The sequence below is a fragment of the Marmota monax genome, unplaced genomic scaffold (assembly GCF_021218885.2).
Source record: "Marmota monax isolate L192 unplaced genomic scaffold, Marmota_monax_Labrador192_F-V1.1 WCK01_AAM20220418_F8-fsc00024, whole genome shotgun sequence".
Taxonomy (NCBI): Eukaryota; Metazoa; Chordata; class Mammalia; order Rodentia; family Sciuridae; genus Marmota; species Marmota monax.
The window spans coordinates 35519922-35541066 of NW_026695224.1; the positions used below are offsets into that span (position 1 = coordinate 35519922).

The 21145-nt window shown below is 58.9% G+C and overlaps 2 protein-coding genes and 1 long non-coding RNA gene across 4 annotated transcripts; 1 reads left to right on the forward strand and 2 right to left on the reverse strand.

The window, feature by feature from the left end:
• Positions 1–299: 299 nt before the first annotated feature.
• On the reverse strand, positions 300–8064 carry LOC124086640 (cytochrome b-245 light chain). The gene is made up of 6 exons (XM_046435061.2): positions 7907–8064; positions 3297–3366; positions 2873–2947; positions 2596–2679; positions 2085–2166; positions 300–585 (listed from the first exon to the last, which is right to left on the reverse strand). Exons 1-6 carry the CDS (start codon positions 7962–7964, stop codon positions 367–369), a joined length of 588 nt encoding a protein of 195 aa, XP_046291017.1. The 5' UTR covers positions 7965–8064; the 3' UTR covers positions 300–366.
• A 1005-nt stretch (positions 8065–9069) lies between these two features.
• On the reverse strand, positions 9070–20506 carry Mvd (mevalonate diphosphate decarboxylase). 2 transcript variants are annotated; one of them, XM_058575894.1, is made up of 10 exons: positions 20357–20506; positions 14398–14468; positions 13892–14006; positions 13023–13169; positions 12010–12209; positions 11610–11684; positions 11271–11489; positions 10889–11004; positions 10331–10439; positions 9070–9648 (listed from the first exon to the last, which is right to left on the reverse strand). In XM_058575894.1, exons 1-10 carry the CDS (start codon positions 20430–20432, stop codon positions 9568–9570), a joined length of 1209 nt encoding a protein of 402 aa, XP_058431877.1. In that variant the 5' UTR covers positions 20433–20506; the 3' UTR covers positions 9070–9567. The 2 variants fall into 2 exon arrangements, with proteins under 2 accessions (XP_058431877.1, XP_046290974.1); XM_046435018.2 differs by lacking the exon at positions 9070–9648 and adding an exon at positions 9862–10014.
• On the forward strand, positions 9873–13783 carry LOC124086623 (uncharacterized). Its single transcript, XR_006849848.2, has 2 exons — positions 9873–10003; positions 10104–13783. It is a non-coding gene; the product is annotated as an uncharacterized LOC124086623 (long non-coding RNA).
• Positions 20507–21145: the final 639 nt, after the last annotated feature.

The window sequence follows — 21145 nt, forward strand, 5'->3', positions numbered from 1 at the left end:
AGGGGCCAGGGCTGAGGGGGTCCTTGGGGGCAGGGGTGGGATCAGCTCCTGGAAGGAGGCCCTGAGCTCCCCTGGTGGCGCCGAGCATAGCGCCAGGGCAGATCCAGCCCTCTGGATGTCCCCAGGCAGGGCCCTGGACATCAGAGGACCCACTGCCGAGCAGGTGGCCAACAGGGGAGAGCTAGGCCTCCTGCAGCCTCGGCCACCGAGCTGGGGAAGGGTCCGGGGGCCAGGAGTGTGCAGTTCGCTCCCCTGATACTGATCCCACCCACGGGGCCCAGGAAGATCCGCACGCGCCAGGCAGTCACTGCGTTTATTGGGGGCGCGGCCGCCCCCTGGCGGCCACGCTGGGGAGTGCAGGCGACCTCACACGACCTCGTCAGTCACCGGGATGGGGTTGACCTGGGCACCCCCCCCCACCGCTGGGGCCGCTGCCGCCTCCTCCTCCTCGCTGGGCTTCTTGCGGGCCTCAGCTGGGGGTCGGGGCGGGGGATTGCTGGGTGGCTGCTTGATGGTGCCTCCAACCTGCGGCCGCTCCTTGGGCTTGGGCTCAATGGGCATCCACTGCTCTCCGCGGATGGCCGCCTGGGGAAAAGAGAAGGACTGTGCCATGCTTCAGGCCCCACTCCCTTCCTCCTTGGGGAGTCCACAAGATCCACTCTGTAGGAGTGATGGGAGTAGGCCCAGAGAGGTTAAGCAACTGGCCTGAGGCCACACAGCCAGGACCTGCACCTGCCTGACTCCAGACCCAAGCTCTCCTGCCATATGGCCCCACAGGAGAAACGGGCGTGGATTCCATGGGTTTCTGAACAATCTTCTGGAGACCACTTCCTGGTGCAAATTCCAAGACCCACAGGGTTCCCAGGCCTCCTTTAAGGGACTAAAGGCCCTGGGGAGGGCAGAGCCCTCTCTGTCTGGTGGTGACACCCACTTGCCCTGGCCCTGCCCTGGCCAGCAGCCTCCTTGGGCACCCAGGCATTTCTGCACAGAGGCCCAGGGATTCTGGGGGTGCACAGCAGGGATCTGCTCCCGGGTCCTCTGTGGGAGGCCGACTGCTGGCCCTGCCCGGCCCAGGTGGCTGCCATGGCAGCAGGCCCAGCGAGCTGGGGACGTGAAGCTACTTTAGTTCCCGTCACTTTGATGAGTGTTTGTCAGAGCACAAACCTGAGGGAGCACAAGAAGGAGTTGAGCATCTGTGGTCCCCACCCCCGCGGTGCCAGGACAGTCCCGGGAGGTGAGAGGCGGCAGAGGGGCCGCCCTCAGGTAGGGAGGAGCTAACGCACCAGGGACGGCCTCGGCCTCAGAGGGAAGCAGACACAATGCGCTGAAACACAGGGACTCCGCCCTGTGAGACAAGGACGAGGCCCCACAGGACAGTGGGCCAAGGACAAACTGCAGACTGTCGGGCTCAGAGCCAGGGTCAGAGAGAGTCCACCCAACACTGTCCATGGCAAGAGCCGTGAGATGCAGAGCACAGGGGAACCGCAGCACTGGCCAGGGTCCTGCGGTGGTGGCTTTGACCCAAGGAGCTGACGTGGTGGCCTGCGGCAGTGGGAGGACAGGCCCAGCAGGCTGAGGCCTTGGGGCCAGCGCTAGGCGGAGGAGGGCACTCCAGAGGGAGCCTGGGGCTCGGCACGAGGTGACACTTCCATGCACAGGGCGGCACGGCAGGCTTCCTGGGCACCCAGACAAGCGGCACGGGGGGCCAGCTCTGCAGGAAGCCCTCACTGGGGACCGCACGCTCCAGAGTCCAGCGTGGGTGGGCTTACAAGGGTCACACAGCCACAGGCGCCCCACCAGGGGGACACGGTGCCGGCGTCTGGGGAAACACCGGGTGGCACGGGGCCTCTTGAGCTCCTTGGAGAGGCAGACACGGCCCACATAGGAGCAAAGGGAAGGAGAATGGGCTGCGTGCCCGGGCCTGCCACGTCCCCTCCGAGCTTCTGCCTACTCGTCCACCACCCTGCGGGGCTGAGGCAGGCTTAGATGGGAAGGTGCAGGGAGAGGGCCCAGCCTGCATCCGATGTGTGACAACTGGCAGAGCCACAAGGGTCAAGGATGGGGACCGCAGAGGACATACTCACCAGCAGGTAGATGACACTGGCGATGGCCAGGCAGACAGTGCCGAGGATGGTGGCCAGCAGGAAGCCTGCAGGCACGGACAGCCTGGGGGAAGGCAGAGAACGGCCATCAGAAAAGGGCCAGGGGAGCTCGGCAGGCCACTGCGGGGCTGTCCCAGGGCCCCAGACAGGGGAGAGCGGCTCTGCGAAGGCCCGGGTCCAGGTGGCAAGCCTCTCTCTGAGGTGCACTTTGGCCCTGGAGCCCAACCACCACCTCAGGAAGCCTGCAGCTGTGGCACGGCTGGCCCTTCCAGCTGGCCCCCGCAACTGCAGGAGGCCGGGCCCCAGGAGGAGCACTGAGCTGAGCCCGTCAGCCAGGGACCACTACTGCTACGGGGGTGGGGGGCCGTCACACCCGCAGGCACCTGCCAGAGTCAGGGACCTGGTTTTAGTTTGGAAGACCACCCAGTGGGGAGGGGACTGGGCAGGCAGCCAGGCCAGCCTCCTCTCAACCTGCCGACTCGGGGGGACTCACAGGAGGTGCAAGACGGCCCGGACGTAGTAATTCCTGGTGAGGGGCCCGAAGAGCTTCACCACGGTGGTCATGCACTTCTGCCCACTGGACCCAGGAGGAAGACAAGCATGGGGCAGGGGGCCATGCCAACGCAGGACACAACCCCCGTCCCTCCCAGGGTCTTCAGCCCTTCTTCCTCCCAGGCGCTTAGGGACCCAGAAGCCAGGAGACACTGGCTGGTCCCTGGGGACGCCAGCCCCCCCACCCCCTCCCCCGTGTGCAGAGGGAGGCCACTCACCAGCGCTCCATGGTGGCGCCCTTCCTCCTCCTGCCCCGGGGGTACTCCAGGAGGCAGACGAACACCCCTGCCACACTGGGTGCCAGTTAAGGCCTCCTGCTCAGCCCCAGGGCCCCAGGCCCGCCCGCACCCTCCTGCCACCCGGGTCCGCCCGGCCGGCAGGACTGGGAGGGTGCGGAGGCCCAAGCCCAGGTCGTCCAGCAGGCCTCCGCGCCAGCCCTGGCCCACGCCCGCGACGGCATCTCCTCAGACCTGGCCTCCCCAAGGTGGGGCTGTGGCTTTGACTTTCAGAAGCGCAGCTGGAGGCCCCCAGGTCAAGCAGGAGGCCGCTGGCACCCTCATACCCAGGTGCCCTTTGGGCACGGCTCCTCCGCCCCCCACCTCCGGGTCCCCTCCCATCCCCTAGATGCCCGCAGAAGGATACATGGAGTAGGCGCCAAAGTACCACTGGGTGAAGCGTCCCGCGGTGGCCACGATGCCCCCGGTGATGAGAACTGCGGGCGGGGCAAGAGGGTGAGGTGGCAGGCCACGCCCCGACCCTGCAGGGCTCAGTCCCAGGGCACAGCCACCTGCCCCCCTCCTCCCACGGGGGCCACTAGGTCCCCTGCAGACAATGTGGGCTGCTGGAGTGAAGAGGTCTGGGGAGAGTCCACAGGCAGATGGGAAGGGCCAGGTTGAGCTGCAGAGGGACAGCCTGGCTGGAGGCCACGCGGGACTGCCAGCCTCAGCTCTGGGACCTCGCCTGGGCATTGGCCAGGCTCCTGTCACCCGGCCACGGCCTCTCGCATGGGTTGTGGCTTTGCACACTGTGGTGGACTGCCTCTCAGGACAGGGTGCCCAGCCCTGCCCCCCACCGCCCAGCCTCCCTTCCTGTCCAGCCTCCCTTCCCGCCCAGCCCTTTCCTTTGGGGTCTGGGGCCTCCTCTGAGCAGCGTGGACCTGGGTTCTCTCCCGTCACTTACGTTGCTTTCTTGCCACCTTTTTTTTGGTGGTAAAATAGATTTAGGGTTCTGCAGCCATCTTAAGGCGACATAGCGAGGCCCCGGGTTCTATCCCCAGCACCACAAACCCTACACTAAGGAGGTACCACAGTGTCGCAGCCTCACCACCAAACCCCTCCCGGAATCCCGGGGCTCTTGGGGGTAGTGGGAGCACAGGCGCTGGGCAGGGCCACCCCATGCGTGCCCCGGTGCTCCACCAGCCCCTGATCCTGGGCTGTGTGTCTGGCTTGCACAGCTCAAGGTCGCGCTGAGGAGCATCCACGCTGTGTGGACCGCAGCCTGTTCTGGTGTTGATTGCTTTTGAACGGAGTCGTTTTCCACTGCACGGAGCAGCCAGCACTCAGCATTCTGATGGCTCCAGCTTGCACCTATGGTAGGCAGTTCTGTCCCAGCCACCGCAACGCGCTGCAGCCCCGCGGACTCGGAATGCAGACCACTGCAACTGACTTGGTCTTGTTGCCTGCAGCTTCTCCTGACCCTCCTCTGCACAGCAGTGGGGTTACCCTTCTGGTCAGACTCGAGCCTGCCCAGCTTCTCATTGTGCAGTTCTCAGCACAAGTGGGAGCTTAGCACAGTGACAGTGACACCTCACCGCAGGTGTGCGTCCCCCCTCCTGCACACCTATCAGCCTGAACGTCACCTGAAACTTTCACTAACCAGCACTGAGTCAATTTCCTGCATTTGGTGGGTACTTCTCTTTCATCTTTCCGTATCTAGAGCAGAACCTTTGGTTTATTTAGAGCCTTTTATATAATTCCAATGGCACTGACTTTTAAAAGTTCTTATAGAGTGCCCCACATTCTGGATCTGTCTGGTTCTTTATCAAGGTATTGTTTTCTTTTCCTTCCATTTTGGAATTCAGCACTAACCTTACTTGGACTCAGACGTTTTTGACAAGAATTCTCAATGGTCATAGTGGGGTACTTCTATTTCTCCTGTTGAGAGGCACATAATATCAAGGCATCCCACTATTTTTTTTAATTTGAAAATAAATTTCCAATATTCAAGGTTACTTATTTTGAAACCCTTCCTCCCAAACCGCAGATAAAACTTCAGGATGTCTAGCCTCATTCTCTTCCAGAAGTGCTTGTTATCTGTATGTATTTGGTACTTATTCGCCCGTGTCTTTGTGTGCCACTTCTCTTGGCTCCGACGTCCCCCCGAGGAGGGACACCTCCAGCAGTCTTTGCAGTCAGGCTGTCAGCAGCCACCCCGCACACCAGTTGCCAAGGCTGGCCTGGACCCTGCCCCTGCTCCCAGCCTCCGGGCCGTCTTCTTTAGACGTTAATTCACTTTCCACTGTCCCTGTCAGCTCCCACTCCTCGGTCTCCTTGCACATTTTAGACATTCTCAGGCCCCTTTCAAATGTGGTTCTGCCTCTGAGGACACAGGGCCTCTGGTTCTGTTGGGGTCCGCTTCCTCCAGCGGCGGCTGTGCCAGCTCTGGCCTGCAGGGGTTTCCCGTGGCCTGCGAGTCCTGGCTGAGGAACCGCCACAGGGGGCTCACGGCTGCTGCTGCTGGGGGCAGGACACCTCTCTATCCTGAACCTGGCTTGCCCCCATCCTGTGATCCGAAGGTCCCAGCCTCCCTGGCCAGCAGCTGGACTTCCAGGGGTCAGGCTGTCTGCAGCTCCCAGCTGGAGCAGCAGATCACAGTCCACTCCTGCTCAGGCAGCGCCGCTGGGCCCTGCTGCGCATGCGCGGCTCAGTTCAGCTCCTTCCACACACGGAGACCCCGGGACCGCAGGGGCAAGCCTGAGCATCCGGAGTGCCCTGGACTTCAGCTCCTGCTGGCCCGCTGGGAACCTGTTTTTGTTCCCTGCAGATGTCCTTCCTTGGTCCTGAGCTCAGCTATATATTAACTGCTCTCTGCTGGTCAGCATTCCTGTGTGTGGACGAGGAAGGGCAGTGTCCTCGTGCTCTCTCTCAGCACACTGTCCTCCTGTCCCTGTCCTGAGCCTCAGTTTCACTGCCTGCCCTGGCCGCACGAGGGCCTGAGGACCCATTCCGACATCCTGCTCCAGGCAGGGACTCTGCGGGTGCTGGGGCTCAGGGAGAAAAGAAGTGTGGGTGTGGTTAGAGCAGAGGAGCAGCAGAGGGAACCAGCTGCTTCAGGTGGGACGTCCGGAAGACATCTCCAGATAGGCAGTGCTGGAGGCCATTTTGTTGTTCTTTTGGTGGGGGGTACTGGAGAGTGAACCCAGGGGCAATTTAACACTGAACCCCTTCCCCGGATCTTTTTATTTTTTATTTAGAAACAGGGTCTCACCAGGTTGCTTAGGGCTTTGCTAAATTGCTGAGGCTGGCCTTAGAACTTGGGATCCTCCTGCCTCAGCCTCCTGAATCACCGGAATAACAGGTATGTGCCACCAGGCCTAACTAAGGGTTGAGATGAAGGGAGGGGTCAACTTCCACAAAGGCCCTGAGGCACCCTCACCCAGGAACAGAGCAGGATCCTGTGCAGCTAGAGTGAGAATATGGGCAGGGCCGGGGAGGTGGGCAGGGGCTTGGGTAATGGGAATCTGGCTTTCGTTAGTGGCAATAAGCAGCCATTGGAGGCTCTTTGTAGGGAGGTGATGTGGTCTGTTAAACGAGGTGTTTTGGTATAAAAAGAATCCTGATGGCTGGGGCAGTGGCTGGGGAGGTGAGAAAGAACAATGGTGAGTTCAAAGCCAGCCTCACAACATCAAGGCTGAGCAACTCAGGGAGACCCTGCCTCTAAATAAAGTCCAAAATAGGGCTGGGACGTGGCTCAGTGGTCCAGTGCCCCTGTGTTCAATCTCTGGTGTCAAAAATAAATAAATAAATAAATGAATCCTGTTGGATGCCATGCTGGTAGGACCCAGCAGGCCACGCTGGCCAGGTGGCTGCACTGAACAGACCTAGAGAAAGGGGGCGGGCGAGAGGGCCACTTGCGCAGCAGGTCTGGGAGGCCTTCCACAAGCCCTCCTGCTGGAGGGAAACTGCCTGCCGCAGCCTGGGACTTCTCAGGTCTCCCCTGTGGTGTTCCTGAGCAGGAACTGAGCAGCACCAGCCTGGGTGCTGGGAACAAGGGCCAGCCAGGGGAGACCCTGCCCAGGCACTCTGGAGCCACCCAGGTGGGTGCCCTCTGACTCACTGTACTTCCTGGAGGGGTTTGGGAGGAAGGAGGAAGTGCAGCTAGAGTGCAGGGCATAGTCCACTGCAGGGAGGTGACAGTCCTGTGGGACAGTCCTGAGGACTACCAAAAGTAGCCACTCAAAAGGAGGAGGCTCAGAGCCAATGTCCCAAGGCTGCCACTCAAAATGTGGCTGAAAAGGGGCAGGCGAGGAAGACACCCTTGATTCCTGTCCCCACTCCCGCTGCTTACTGTCCCCAGGTGACAGGTGGTGGGCCATGACACCCCACCCCACTACCCCCCTGCGCACTGGGTAGAGGTCCTTCCACAGTGGCCAGAAATCCGCTGCCCCTCATCAGAACTCCCAGCAACCAGGGCAGGGCAGGGCTGTCCTCCTCCAGAGCCAAGCAGGGCTGGTCCCTTCGGGTGTGTATGAAATCCTAGGCCTCCTTCTGGGCACACTCCAGAATGGACCCCAAAGGAACCATCAGAACCCCACACCAGACCTGAGCCCACACCTGCTGGCTCCGGGGGAGAGGAGAACCGGGTGACCCCAGGGCCCGATCCCCGACTCCAGAACAGGACGGGGGCGCAGGGGAGGGTCGTCGGCAGGGTTTTCTCAATCAGGAGGAACCGTGACGCCCCGGAAACCACCGGGGTGAGACGCCTCTTCCCCCAGCTTCCACTTCCTCCAGGGCGGGCGGAGGTCCGCGAAGGGGAAGTGCTGAGCAGGGTCGGGCAGAGCATGGGGGCAGGGAGGCGGGGAAGCGCCGCGCTGCGGGGGGCTACAGCCAGGACGCCGTGCCCGCCGGTCCGCGCAACCCTCCAGCCCTGCCTGACCGCGCGCAGTCTCCGCGCCCCACCGCCCCCGGCTCCGCCCCGGCTCCGCCCCAGCCCGGCCCGGCCCCGCCCCGGCCCCGCCGCCGGCGCGCACTCACTCAGGCCGGACGCCAGCGCCTGCTCGTTCGCCCACATGGCCCACTCGATCTGCCCCATGGCGCCTCCTCGCTGGCCGCTCACTGCCTCCCGGCTGAGCGCGGTCACCGCGCCTAACTCGACGACCCGAGGCCTGTGACCCGCCCGCCGCCCCGCCCCTCGGGTGACCAGGTGACCTGCAGGCAGGGAAGGCGGGGCCGCTGCGGACTCCCCCGCCCACGTATTACCCGGGGACTAGGGGCCCCACCCGACCTGACCGCCGCGGGGATACAGCGCAGCACCTGCTGGTGCGTATCACCCCGACAGTCTAGGGCTGCACCGTGGAGGACCCGGGACCCCAACGTCGGTGCAGGCTTGGGCTCTGCACGAAGGGCAAGAAGGCAGTGATGCCTCTCCCGGAGGACCCCTGCCTCCTAGATCTCATGGTCAAGGGACACTGGAAGCTCCTGATGACAGCTGGCTGGGACCAGGGTTTGCTCCAGACCCTGGCTGGCCCGCGGACCTCATGGGGTCACAAGAAGGGACGGCTGTGCAAGACTGGAAAACCCAAGAGGAGCCAGGAGGGAAGTTCCCTCTCCTCGGTCCTCCCCTTGGACACACCCCGCAGCAGGGCAGGGGTGGGGCGCCAGAACTGGCGCAGGCGGGGGCGGGGGCGGGGGCGACGGGGCGGGGCGGCAGGATGGGAGCTCATGCAGAGGCGGGATCTGCTTGGGGCCCAGCCTCTCAGAGTTGGGGAATCCATGTCTTGCCAGCAGTTGGCTTCTGGCCCCATGCACTGGAAACTGGAGGTCCAGGTACCAGAATGAATTTTTTTTTGGGGGGGAGGCGGGTACCAGGGATTGAGCTCAGGGGCACTAGACCACTGAGAAACAACCCAGCCCTATTTTGTATTTTATTTAGAGACAGGGTCTGAGTTGCTTAGTGCCTCACCTTGCTGTGGCTGGCTTTGAACTCTCAATCCTCCTGTCGCGCAGCCTCCCAAATTGCTGGGATGACAGGTGCAAATGGAATTTAAGGGACTCGGAAAGGAGAAGGCAATCCCTGGCTCTGCTAACCCTCTCCTATCCATTCCTAGGAGTGCTGCTCCCTGCTGGGCAAGGGACAGAACCATCAGACCAGGGTCTCCAGAACACTGGCTTAAGAGAGCAAGAAAGGGCAAGAGGCAGATGGGCAACACTCAGTTTACTCCTTGGGGACCAGTCACCAGAGGCCCAGCCCAAACACTCCATCCACACCTGTGGCCTGAGCGCATGGTCAGCCCGGGTCTCAGAAGAGGCACTGTCCACCACCAGCACCCTTGAAGCACCTGTCTCCTGAGCCAGGAGCTGCCCTGCACACACACACACACAACTGGGAGGGACAGGGCTCCCCAGTGGTCAGGGATCCTCTCAGCAATGGGCTCAGGCCCTAACTCCCATTCTGGCAAAGCCCTGGGTGCTGGCTGGGCATAGTGAGGCACCTGGTAGGATCTTCCTGACTGCCTGGGTGGCCACAGGTGCTCGTGCCCCATCTCCAACAATGACCTGGCCACAGCGTGTTGGCTAGGCCGAGTGCAGAGCAGCCCCACAAGTCCCCACAAATGCACACCAACAGGCGCATGAGCTCCTAGTCCCAGAGTGGCCCCTTGTGCAGGCAGAAGGTGGGGATCCCGTGGCAGAAGTGATCAGGCAGCTGGCTTCGGCAGGCCATCTGGGCCCAGGAGGTGTGTGTGGGGATCATCTAGGATCTGAGGCCCTGGGCCTACCTGGGGGTAGAAAAATCAGTGTTGTCATAGGTGACAGTACCAGCTCAGAGCCCTACTGCTGCATCTTCAAGGGCTAGAAGTCCTCAACAAGGTGAGTCAGACTCCTTGAGGAATAGGGTCGCCAACCCAGATGATGATGCCCACTTCCAGCTGATCCAAGCTGAGCTGCCTCTGCCTGCCAAGTATGCCCTGGCCTGGGCCAGCCAGGATCCAAGTGCAGAACACACCTTAGAACTGTGGCAACAGCTGCCCGGAGCAGGTGGCCCCAGAACGGAGAGCTGGAATGGTGGCTCTGGCATGCCTGACCACTGACTCGGGACCAGCTGCTGTGGGAAGAGTCAGGGCACTGATCCCGGTGAGTGGGCCCTGGGGGTGGAAGTGCACCACTCACGTCTGGGGCTCCCCAGGAGTTGCCCACTCACGAGTGGCTGCTCTCCTTCCTCCTGTCTTCCCAGGGCCTAGGTCTGACTCTTCCTTCGCCTGCCCAGCCCCACCCACACACTCAGCCCCAAGAGCGCAGGGCATCCCTGAAAGTCTGCTCTGCAAGCAAGGAAAGCCCACCAAGTGCCTCGAAAGCAACAGAGGTGCAGGCCATCTTCGCCATCACTGGCCTCTGCTTCCTGCCCGAGCTGGCAGGGGGCGTAGCCTGAGCCTGGTGTTCAGGAGACAGAAGAGGCCTCACCTGGGTAGCAATGATGTATTGGACACCACCAGGGCTGGGCTCCATGGCCAGTGCAGCTTTCAGCGTATCAGAGAGAAGAACAGGTGTCAGCTGCAGTCCCTTCAGAAACCTGGGCAAAGAGGGCAGGAATGCGTGCACGGCTCCAAGAGTAAAATGTCCAGGATGGAGACAGCGGGCGGGTGGGGCTGTCAGGGCAGGAGGTGGGGCAGGCACTGCAGGTGGGGAATGGGTTTCCTTCAGGGATAGGGAGGAAGTCATGAGGTAGACAGGACACAGTGGTCGGACTCCACGCTGGCCCCCAGCGGGGCTCGGGCTTTGTGGATCCTTCCCTTTTCTCTCTTCTGGTGCTGGGATGGAACCAGGGGCACTTCGCCACAAAGCTACGTTCCCCATCCTTCAGTGTCCACGTGTACACATGGCCCACGTGGCCCCAGGCAGGATGTGCCATGGTGCTTGCTACCCGGCCCAGGCTCAGTGTCATGACCTTCGGTGCCTGTGCCTGGCAGGAAGGTCCAGGGCACTGTCTCCAAGGAAGGACGGGGAAAGGACCACACTCACTTGTCTCCATTCGTCTCTGGGGGGAAGCTGTGTCTCACAGCAGCCACAAACTCAGCCACGGTGTCCTCCAGGGTGAAGATCACAGCGTTGGGGCCCGCGTCAAACGTGTACGCCACCTGGAGCCCACGGCAGTCAACCTAGTGCTCACACAGGGCCCACCCCTCCCAGACCCTCTATCTGCCAGGGGGATGTGGGTGTCCAGGAGCCGAGGGAGGCCCGTGGGGAACAAAAATGAGAAGTACTGCCGCCTGCCACTCAGGAAGAGGCAGTGAGGCTGTGACCCGAGGGGCCAGGCAACCAGCCAAGTAGCCCACAGCACCCTGGAGCCTCCCGGCTCTGCCTGCAGCAGGGGTCACGTCTGAGCCGCCCTGCCGCGCCTCACCTTCGTCTGCCCGTGGCAGGCGTTGAAACGGTGCACCAGCTGCACGATCCGTCTGGAGACATCGTTGAGGTAGGAGATTGGGGGGAAAGTGTCCAGGCAGGTGGCGTGGAACTGGTTGCTGTCCTTCATGGTCAGCTCAGCAAAACCCGGGAAGTCCCGGGCCTGGATGCAGGAGATCATCTCCCGCATGCGCGACGGCACCACCGACTCTGCCCGGAACTGCAAGGTTCAGGCCGTTCTCCAAGGAGGCGCTGGCTCTGGGACCACAGCGTGGCTCCAGCACAGGCCCCTGAGCGAGAGGCCTGGTGAGCCCCGGGGCTGCCCTCCTGCCCCACTCACCTTGAGCAGGGAGCTGGTCTCCACACTGGTCTGCATGCCCACTGTGCTGCCCATCTGCTTCTTCTCCGCGCTCACCTACGGCAGGCGAGCTGAGCTCTGCTGAGCAGGGAGCTGTGCCAAGCCTGCAGACCCCAGCCCCGACACTCGGCCCTCCCACCACGGGCAGGCAGTGGGGGCCATAGTCAGGTGACCTGCGTTCAGGACTGGCCACATCCCCCTCACAGAAGGGCAGCAGCCCGGCCACATGGGGCCACTCCTGACAGCTCGGCCTTGGGTAGGCTCCTTCAGCCCTGCTGACCCAAGAGCCCAGGGAAGCCTGGGAGGAGCCCAGTTCCTGGTCTCAGCCCAACCTGACCACAGGACAGCGAGCCAGCTGCTGGCCACGCCCTAGGCCACTCACCACAAGGACGAGGACTCGGAGCTGGGGCCAATGTGACTCAGGAGCCACCTGCCGGGCGACACTGTCCTTCCCATCAGCCTGCTCCCCCATCTGCCACTCCACAAAGCCCCCGTACAGGCTCCGGCAGGCGCTGCCAGAGCCACGGCGTGCCACTTCGGAGAGGTCGTCCTCAACCCCATAGACCCGGGCCAGGGTATAGGCTGCAGGAGGAGGAGGGCATCAGAAGGGCCGGTACACAGAGCATCCTTATCACCTGAGACTTTCTGAGACGGCAGATCCTGCACAGTGGCTCCCGGGGTCAGCACCCACTGGCTCAGGCACTCCCTGGTTACTTGGCACCTCCCAGGCCACACTAGAGGGGTAGTCTCCTGCAACTACCCAGGGGACCGGAGCCACCGGGGACTGGAGAAAGCTTCTCCAGGGTCAGTGACCAAGTTGGGATCTGGGGGATGGGAAAGAGTCTGGAAGGTCCCTGGAGAGAGATCAAGGCAGGAGGCCTGGGCAGCGTGCCCACTAGGGGTGCAGGTGGCAATGGGAGGCAGGATGTGACAGGCTCTCTAGAGGGTGGTCCTGCCTCCAGGCCTGGCTCACCCACAGCCCTAGTCAGAGGCAGCTCAGAAACTTAGCGGGGCCAGTGAGCACCATTCTGGACTCAGAGACGAGGGTGGTGGCTCGCCACTGTGTGACTGGTGGTGCCACCAGCTGGGGACAGCCTGCCAGAGGTGCCCAAAGCAGAGGGAAGCAGAGCTGAGATTCTGGTGGCAAGAGCTGGACTCCTGCTGAGCCTGCTGGAGAGCCTGACCCAGCTATGCCAAGGCCAGGGCAGCCCCTGCAGCCCTCAGTTCCAGGAGGAAGAAGGTCACTCAAGCCAGCCTGAGGTGGTTTTTGTCCCAGACTGCAGGGCCTGAACAGGGCATGTTCAGAGGTGAGTCCTGGACCACAGAGCCTGGCGCTGGCTCCCCACGTGCTGCAAGAGCACAGAGAACAGAGGGGACCTTGCTGTGGACACCTACCTAGGCAGGCATAGCCTGCTGCCGAGGAGGCCAGGCCTGCAGCCGTGGGGAAGTTGTTCTCAGAGGCTATGTGCACCTTGTAGCTGAGGCTCAGAGGCAATGAGTCTCCATCGCCTGTGCTTCTCCGCTTCCGAGCCAGGCGGCGAACTGCCGAGAAGGGAAGACAGTGAGTGGTCCTGCCACGGGGCAGACCCGCGCTGGCGTCTTGCCTGCCAGGTGGCACCACCAGTCACACAGCGGGTACAGCTGAAGAATGACCTCCACCCCTCAGATAGCCCTCCCCGCTCTGGGAAAGCCTGGGCCCCAGCCAGCTCTCTCCCAGTCATATGAATACCAGAAATAATTACAGGATTATAGACTGCTGACTGTATCGATTAGTGAATGTGTATTGACTGAATAGTGAATGACGTTAAGCAACGTGCCTGTGATGTAACGTGAACTGCAAAACTTAGACTTCAGTTAGTGACGTCAGCGTCTACCCCAAGCGTACACCCCAGACCTCACCCAGTTATAAGCTGTAAGCACAACTGAACTAGGACTTAAAAACCCAGACTTCTGGGGGGCGACGGGACTAACAGGCCTCTGTCACTGTTGTCCCCCCTGCACCAGATTCCTCCAGCCTGGATCAAGTTCCAGTGACCTGGACTTAAGACACGTCACTGGTGAGCGCTTGGGACCCTTGAGTGTAGACTCAGTTAGGACTTAGAATTAGGATGTGTGTCTGAAGTGTGATGAGCATTAATAAAACAGATTTGATTAAATCTGACTGCGCCTCAGACTGAGTCTAGTAACTGCTCATGACACCCAGCCACGGGTCTGACCAGGGCAGGAAGGCCAAGGGCCCAGAGGACATGTGGACCCTGGCTTACTCTCTCTCAGGCAGGCCTGGAGGCGTGGCTGCCCCACGTCCTCCTCCTGGCCATTCAGCCAAATGCGGTCCTCCGTGAAGTCCTTGCTGATGGTGGCCGTGGTGGTGGTTTTTAACTGGAAAGGAAAACAAGGGCCTCAGGGACAGTGCTGGGCCTCAGGCCCCCAGACATCTTTCTGTGCACAAGGCCTTCCCTACCTGTGACCCTTGTGGCTGCCCACTCATGCAGAGCTGGGCACTGGGAGCCCCACGGGGACCCGGGCTCTCGCCCCGCCCTGGTTCGCCACACACTCCCATCTCTGCACAGAACAGACTGCCCAGGACCTCCTGCACAAGGACGAAGCATCCCAGGGGACTCCGGGGCTGTCTGCCATGCAGGTGGGAGTGGGCACAGCCTGGCCAGGGATCCCACGCACAGTCATCTCACCCTGGCCTTAGGTACAAAGCCGCCAACTTTCTGACAGTTCGTGATTACGCATTTGGTATTTGTGGTCAGCACGTTCTCACCTGGTCCTGGTGCAGAGTGACACTCAGTGAGGAATTGATGGGTAGGATCAGCTCCTCATCCCGCTTCCCCCCTGAAACAGACAACCAGAGGCCCGGCCAGCGGGTTCCAGGACTGCACTGCACAGTGGCCCCTGCCCGCTCCCACCGCCCCGCTTGCCTCAGTCCTACTCTCACTGTCCACCTAAGTCCTCCCCTTCCGGCCATGCCACTGACTTCCAGAAGCCCTCCTGGACTGCCCCTCCTCATGGGCTAAGGCCTCCAGCCCACCTCCCTGGTCAGTGACCTGCAGGTCGCCTCCCATTCATACCACAGGTCACCTCGGTGTCTGTGAGGCGCTGAGGTGCTCACAGGTGTGCACAGCCTCCCCATCTGCTGTCCGCCCAAACGGAAGAAGCCCAGTTTTGGAAAGCTCCTCGACTTGCCCAAACCCACTGTCACGCCAAGTCGCAGCAGGCAAAGTCAGCCTCCAAAACCAGCAGCAAAATGCTTCCCCCAGGAAGCTCACAGCCCTCTCATCACGTCTTGTTCCACACACCCAGGCGCTCAGCTGGCTGTGAGGTCTCTGGGATACGAGACAACACCACTGGTACCTGCCAGGTAAACACCTTTCACAGTTCACAAAGCACTTCTCAGGCAGTATGAGCAGATCTCCTTGTGGTCCTAGAGGACTGATCTCAGGGCCAGGGCAGACTCTGGTCCCAGGAGATGGAGCGATGTCCGACACCCCCTCCTCACTGCATACAATTCATGCCATCCAGCAGACTCTCAAGATGAGGGTAAGGCAGACCCCAGGACCTTGGAGCTGCATGTGGCTTGTGGTGTGTTCCTCACCAGCCCCAGCCCCAGCCCCACAGCTGGGAACCAGAGCTGCCCAGGGGCGCAGACCACCGTGTCCGCTCTTACTAGCCAGGGCCAGGAATGCAGCCTACTGAGAGAGCGAATGCCACAGAGGCTGCTCGGCCTTGGCACAGTCTGGATGTCCACCTCTGGGCTGGAATGGGGTGCTCCACCCCCTCTTTCTCAACCCAAAAGGGTAAAGGAGGCTTTCATCTGAGCGGGGCACCTGGACTTCACCCCAGGCAGTGAAAGGTCCTCCCCTTGCCCAGCTGGGTGTTGCCAGAGGCCGGGTGGACACCAGGATCCCTGCCCCCAGTGACAAGACACACCCCGTCAGTGGAGCCTGGACTTGTGCTTCCACCAGGTGGTGTGCAGTCTCAGTGAGAGGCTCCCAAGTAAGACCAGAGCCTCACACAGTGAGAATGTCCAGCTTGTCAGGCCAAGAAGGAGGGTCCAAACTGAAGGAAGCGACCACCAAAAGTGCCAACTCCATGGATCAGGGTTATCTGGCCAAGTCTGGAAAGCAGCCATGATTTTAAAAAGTGCTTCAATAAGCAACTACAAACCCACTTGAAATAAATAAGAGGGGCTGGGGATAGCTCACTTGGTGGAGTGCTTGCCTTCATGCCCAAGGCCCTGGGTTCAATCCCCAGCACCACCTCAGCAAAAGAAAAGAAAAGAAAAGAGAAAAAAAAAGAAAAGAAAAGAAAGAAGCCTCTGCAAAAAACAAACAAATAAATAAAAGATCAAGCTGGCCACACTACACACACCCGTAATCTCGGTGACTTGCGAGGCTGAAGGAGAGGACTGAAGTTCCAGATCAGCCTGGGCAACTTAGCAAGACCATACCTCAAATACAAAACAAGAAGCTACATCTGGGATGTAGCTCAGTGGTAAAGTGCCCCTGGTTGAATCCCCAGGACGAACCAGATCAAGAATTAAGTGGAAATGTTAGAGCTGAAAAGGACAATAACTGACATAGAAAGCTCAGTGGACACACTTGATGGAAGGACAGAGAAAAGATTCCGTGAACCAAAGACTGAGTAATATTTCAAAATCAACCACAGTAATAACCTACCACAGTAACACTCCAATGAAGAAAAACCATGCAATATTATCAATACGCACAGAAAAGGCATTTGACAAAATTCAACAGCCATTCATGACAAAAAAACAGAAAAAGAAAAAAAAACTCTCAGAAAAATAGGAATAAAGGGGAACTTCATCAATCTATAAAGAATACCTACAAAAGAGGCTGGAGTTGGGGCACAGTAGTGGCACAGTTGTGGCACTCACCTAGCACATGCAAGGCCCTGTGTTTGATCCTCAGCGCCACAGAAAAATAAATAAATAAAAGTATTGTGTCCAACTACAGCTATAAAATAGACATTTAAAAAGGAATAAAAAGAACACCTACAGAATGCCTGCAGCCTACACACTTAGAGTAGCAGACAGAACTCCATCAGGAACAAGGCAGGAAAGTTCCCACCCCCACTCTTGCTCTCTTCTTTGACAGAGGCTGGGAGTTCTCACCACTGCCATCAAACGGGAAGGAAAGATGAGCAGGCAGACTAAAAGAAAGATACCAAATAAAATCACCCTTCCTTGTAGATGGCATATTTGTCTCATAAAAAAACCTTGTGGAATCCTAAAAAAAAAAAAAAAAAAAAAAAAAGAGCTAATAAATGAATTCACTAAGGTTGAAGGATTCAAGATTAGTACACAAAAAATGTACTGTTTTTCTATATGCTAGTAATGACCAGTGGGGATGACAATTAAAAATACAACAGCATTTGCCATCAGATAGGGACACAATGTAAGTTTAATTAAATCATACACACTTGTATGCTGTAAATTACACAATACTGATGGAAGAAATCAAAGCTCTAAATAAATTACATACCATGTTCTTAGGTAAGAACACTCAACATAGTAAAAATGCTGATTCTTCCCAAATTGTAGGTTTAACCCAGCACAGATAGAACATATCAAAATCCAAGCAAGAATTTCTATAGAAAGACCATTCTAAAACTTATATGGAAATGCAAAGGAACTAGTAATTAACCAATTTAAAACAAAGCAGATTTTGTCATTTTTTAATGCAGAGTAATACTCCATTGTGTATAAATGCCACATTTTTTTTATCCATTCGTCTATTGAAGGGCATCTAGGTTGGTTCCACAGTCTTGCTATTGTGAATTGTGCTGCTATGAACATCGATGTAGCAGTGTCCCTGTAGCATGCTCTTTTTAGGTTTTTAGGGAATAGACCGAGAAGGGGAATAGCTGGGTCAAATGGTGGTTCCATTCCCAGCTTTCCAAGAAATCTCCATACTGCTCTCCAAATTGGCTGCACCAATTTGTAGTCCCACCAGCAATGTACAAGTGTACCCTTTTCCCCACATCCTCGCCAGCACTTGTTGTTGTTTGACTTCCTAATGGCTGCCAATCTTACTGGAGTGAGATGGTATCTTAGGGTGGTTTTGATTTGCATTTCTCTGACTGCTAGAGATGGTGAGCATTTTTTCATGTACTTGTTGATTGACTGTATGTCCTCCTCTGAGAAGTGTCTGTTCAGGTCCTTGGCCCATTTGTTGATTGGGTTATTTGTTATCTTATTGTCTAATTTTTTGAGTTCTTTGTATACTCTGGATATTAGGGCTCTATCTGAAGTGTGAGGAGTAAAGATTTGTTCCCAGGATGTAGGCTCCCTATTTACCTCTCTTATTGTTTCTTTTGCTGAGAAAAAACTTTTTAGTTTGAGTAACTCCCATTTGTTGATTCTAGTTATTAACTTCTATGACAAAATCATAGAATTTGGAGGGAAATGGATGGCATTAGAGCAGATTATGCTAAGTGAAGCTAGCCAATCCCTAAAAAACAAATGCCAAATGTCTTCTTTGTTATAAGGAGAGTAACTAAGAACAGAGTAGGGAGGAAGAGCATGAGAAGAAGATTAACATTAAACTGGGATGAGAGGTGGGAGGGAAAGGGAGAGAGAAGGGAAATTGCATGGAAATGGAAGGAGACCCTCAGGGTTATACAAAATTACATACAAGAGGAAGTGAGGGGAAAGGGGAAAATAAAACAAGGGGGAGAAATGAATGACAGTAGAGGGGGTAGAGAGAGAAGAGGGGAGGGGAGGGGAGGGGATGGGGGATAGTAGAGGATAGGAAAGGCAGCAGAATACAACAGACACTAGGTATGGCAATATGTAAATCAATGGATGTGTAACTGATGTGATTCTGCAATCTATATACGGGGTAAAAATGGGAGTTCATAACCCACTTGAATCAAAGTGTGAAATATGATATATCAAGAACTATGTAATGTTTTGAACAACCAACAATAAAAAATTAAAAAAAATAAATAAAATAAAACAAAGCAGAAGCAATTTGAAGACTTACTACATGGTTACAGTAATCCAGGCAGTTGACAGTGGTGTAAACAGAAACAAAACAGAAATCCCAGAAATAGACCCGCAAATATGACCTACTGAATTTTTTTTTTTAATAAAAGTGCAAAGACAGCCAGTTGTGGCAGTGTACATCTGCAATCCCAGCAACTTGGGAGACTGAGGCAGGAGGATTGAAAATTCAAAGCCAGCCTCAGCAAATCAGTGGAACCCTAAGCAACTTAGTGAAACCCTGTTTTAAAATAAAAATGTAAAATAAAATAAAGAGGGCTGGGTATAGCTCAATAGTAAAGCACCCCTGGGTTTGATCCCCAGCACAAAAACAAACAAAAACACTAAATAGTGAAAGAGCAAACAATTCAACTGGAACTCGGATAAGAGACTCCAAAAGACACAGGCCAAAGAGGATACAGAGATGCAAATTTGCACAGGAAAAGATGGTCAGCATCAGTGGCCATCAGGGATATGTGAATTAAAACCACAATGAGCTTCTACCACCAGGCTCTCAGGACGTGGCTGGGGAAGTGGGAAGGGAAGAGGCTGCTCCTACTGCAGGTGCGTCCACAACCACATCCAATCCAAAACTTCCGCTAGAAGTGGCCGTCTGCACCATCAGCATTGCCATCAGCACGGCCACCTCCCTCCCCAGCCTGCGACCCCTAGCACTGACCCAGACCCCCGTACCCCAAGACCTCAAACCATGACCCCATCCCTTGGTCCTGATACCCCCAATTCCCAGCTCCGCGACCTCGATTTTGGCTCTGAGACTCCAAGTACTAACCTGTGTCCCCCAACCCGATCCCCTAAGACCCCATCCCAGGCCGCTCCACCTCTACTCCCTGGCTCGCGATCCCCACCCTCCACCCTCCACCCCTCGGCCCCAGCACCGGGTTCCCAGTCCCACGCCGGTCCCTGCCCCTTTGCAACCCGTCCTCGGCCGCTCCACCCCCGGTCCCTGCCCCTCGAACCCCGACCCCGGCCGCTCCAACCCCGGTCCCTGCCCCTCGAACCCCGACCCCGGCCGCTCCACCCCCGGTCCCTGCCCCTCGAACCCCGACCCCGGCCGCTCCAACCCCGGTCCCTGCCCCTAGAACCCCGTCCCCGGCCGCTCCACCCCCGGTCCCTGCCCCTCGAACCCCGACCCCGGCCGCTCCAACCCCGGTCCCTGCCCCTCGAACCCCGACCCCGGCCGCTCCAACCCCGGTCCCTGCCCCTCGAACCCCGACCCCGGCCGCTCCACCCCCGGTCCCTGCCCCTCGAACCCCGACCCCGGCCGCTCCACCCCCGGTCCCTGCCCCTCGAACCCCGACCCCGGCCGCTCCAACCCCGGTCCCTGCCCCTCGAACCCCGTCTCCGGCAGCTCCACCCCCGGTCCCTGCCCCTCGAACCCCGACCCCGGCCGCTCCAACCCCGGTCCCTGCCCCTCGAACCCCGTCCCCGGCCGCTCCAACCCCGGTCCCTGCCCCTAGAACCCCGACCCCGGCCGCTCCACCCCCGGTCCCTGCCCCTAGAACCCCGTCCCCGGCCGCTCCACCCCCGGTCCCTGCCCCTCGAACCCCGTCCCCGGCCGCTCCACCCCCGGTCCCTGCCCCTCGAACCCCGTCCCCGGCCGCTCCACCCCCGGTCCCTGCCCCGCCTCCAGCCTCATCCCAACCCCGGGTCGCGCCCCCCGACCACCGTCCCCGTGACCCCGGCCCGCGACACTCACAGTACTTGATGACCGCGATGTTGATAGGCGCGGTACAGGTGACGGTCGTCAGCAGCTTCTCGGAGGCCATGGCCATGTCACCCGCAGAAACCAGCGTACAGCCGCCAACTGTGGGGACCCCGCCGCCGGCTCAGCCGCCTCACGCGCCGCCACGCTATTGGCCCAGCGGTCCCGGCTGCTCGCGCGCCGTCCAATCAGAGAGCGGCCGAGCGCACGCTCCACCCGTCATCCAATGGGCGGGATCGGACGATAGGCCGCCGACGCCGAGCCCGCCCCCGCTCTCCCGGAGCTCGCCCCGCGCCTGCGCGGGGCGGAGCCTGCGCAGGCGCCGAGCGCGCGCAGGGCATGGTTTTGGCAGGCGCGCCGGGCGGCCTTCCGGGGTGCGGGGTTCCGCGCGCGGACTGGACCCTCCGGAGTGGGTGGGCTCGCGAGGTGGCCTTGGGCCCCGAGCCGGGGGTCTTACCTTATTCCCGAGGTCTTCCTTGAGCCCGCAGACCTCGGTCCTCCCAGCGTCCCGCCGCTGCTGCGCCAGCGTCCTGGGGTCGCTTTTGCCCCCACCCAGGGTCCCCTGCGCCCAAGTCCAGGGGCAGCCTGTGCCCCTTATCCTGCGGGCTCCAGCGTTCCGGTTCCTAGAGTGCCCACCAGCCGCGCGCCTGGCCAGCCAATGCGCCTGGCGTGTCGGGGGCTGCTGATGGGTGAATTGCATGCGTGATAACGCATTTTCAAATGCCTTCGCCCCATTTAAGCTTCACATAAAAAGGATTCCGTTTTCTGCCATTGGAAAGTATT

What these genes read in the sequence shown, in the direction of transcription:
- LOC124086640 (XM_046435061.2), bottom strand. Translation starts at nt 7,964, where the DNA reads ATGGGGCAGATCGAGTGGGCCATGTGGGCGAACGAGCAGGCGCTGGCG. An exon ending in GGCGCTGGCGTCCGGCCTGA is followed by an intron (nt 3,367 to 7,906) that starts GTGAGTGCGCGC and finishes CCCCGCCCGCAG; the next exon opens with TTCTCATCACCGGGGGCATC. An exon ending in CCAGTGTCATCTACCTGCTG is followed by an intron (nt 586 to 2,084) that starts GTGAGTATGTCC and finishes TCTTTTCCCCAG; the next exon opens with GCGGCCATCCGCGGAGAGCA.
- Mvd (XM_046435018.2), bottom strand. Translation starts at nt 20,432, where the DNA reads ATGGCCATGGCCTCCGAGAAGCTGCTGACGACCGTCACCTGTACCGCG. An exon ending in CCAGGCCTGCCTGAGAGAGA is followed by an intron (nt 13,170 to 13,891) that starts GTAAGCCAGGGT and finishes CCTTCTCGGCAG; the next exon opens with TTCGCCGCCTGGCTCGGAAG. An exon ending in CCAGAGACGAATGGAGACAA is followed by an intron (nt 10,440 to 10,888) that starts GTGAGTGTGGTC and finishes CTCTTTGCCCAG; the next exon opens with GTTTCTGAAGGGACTGCAGC.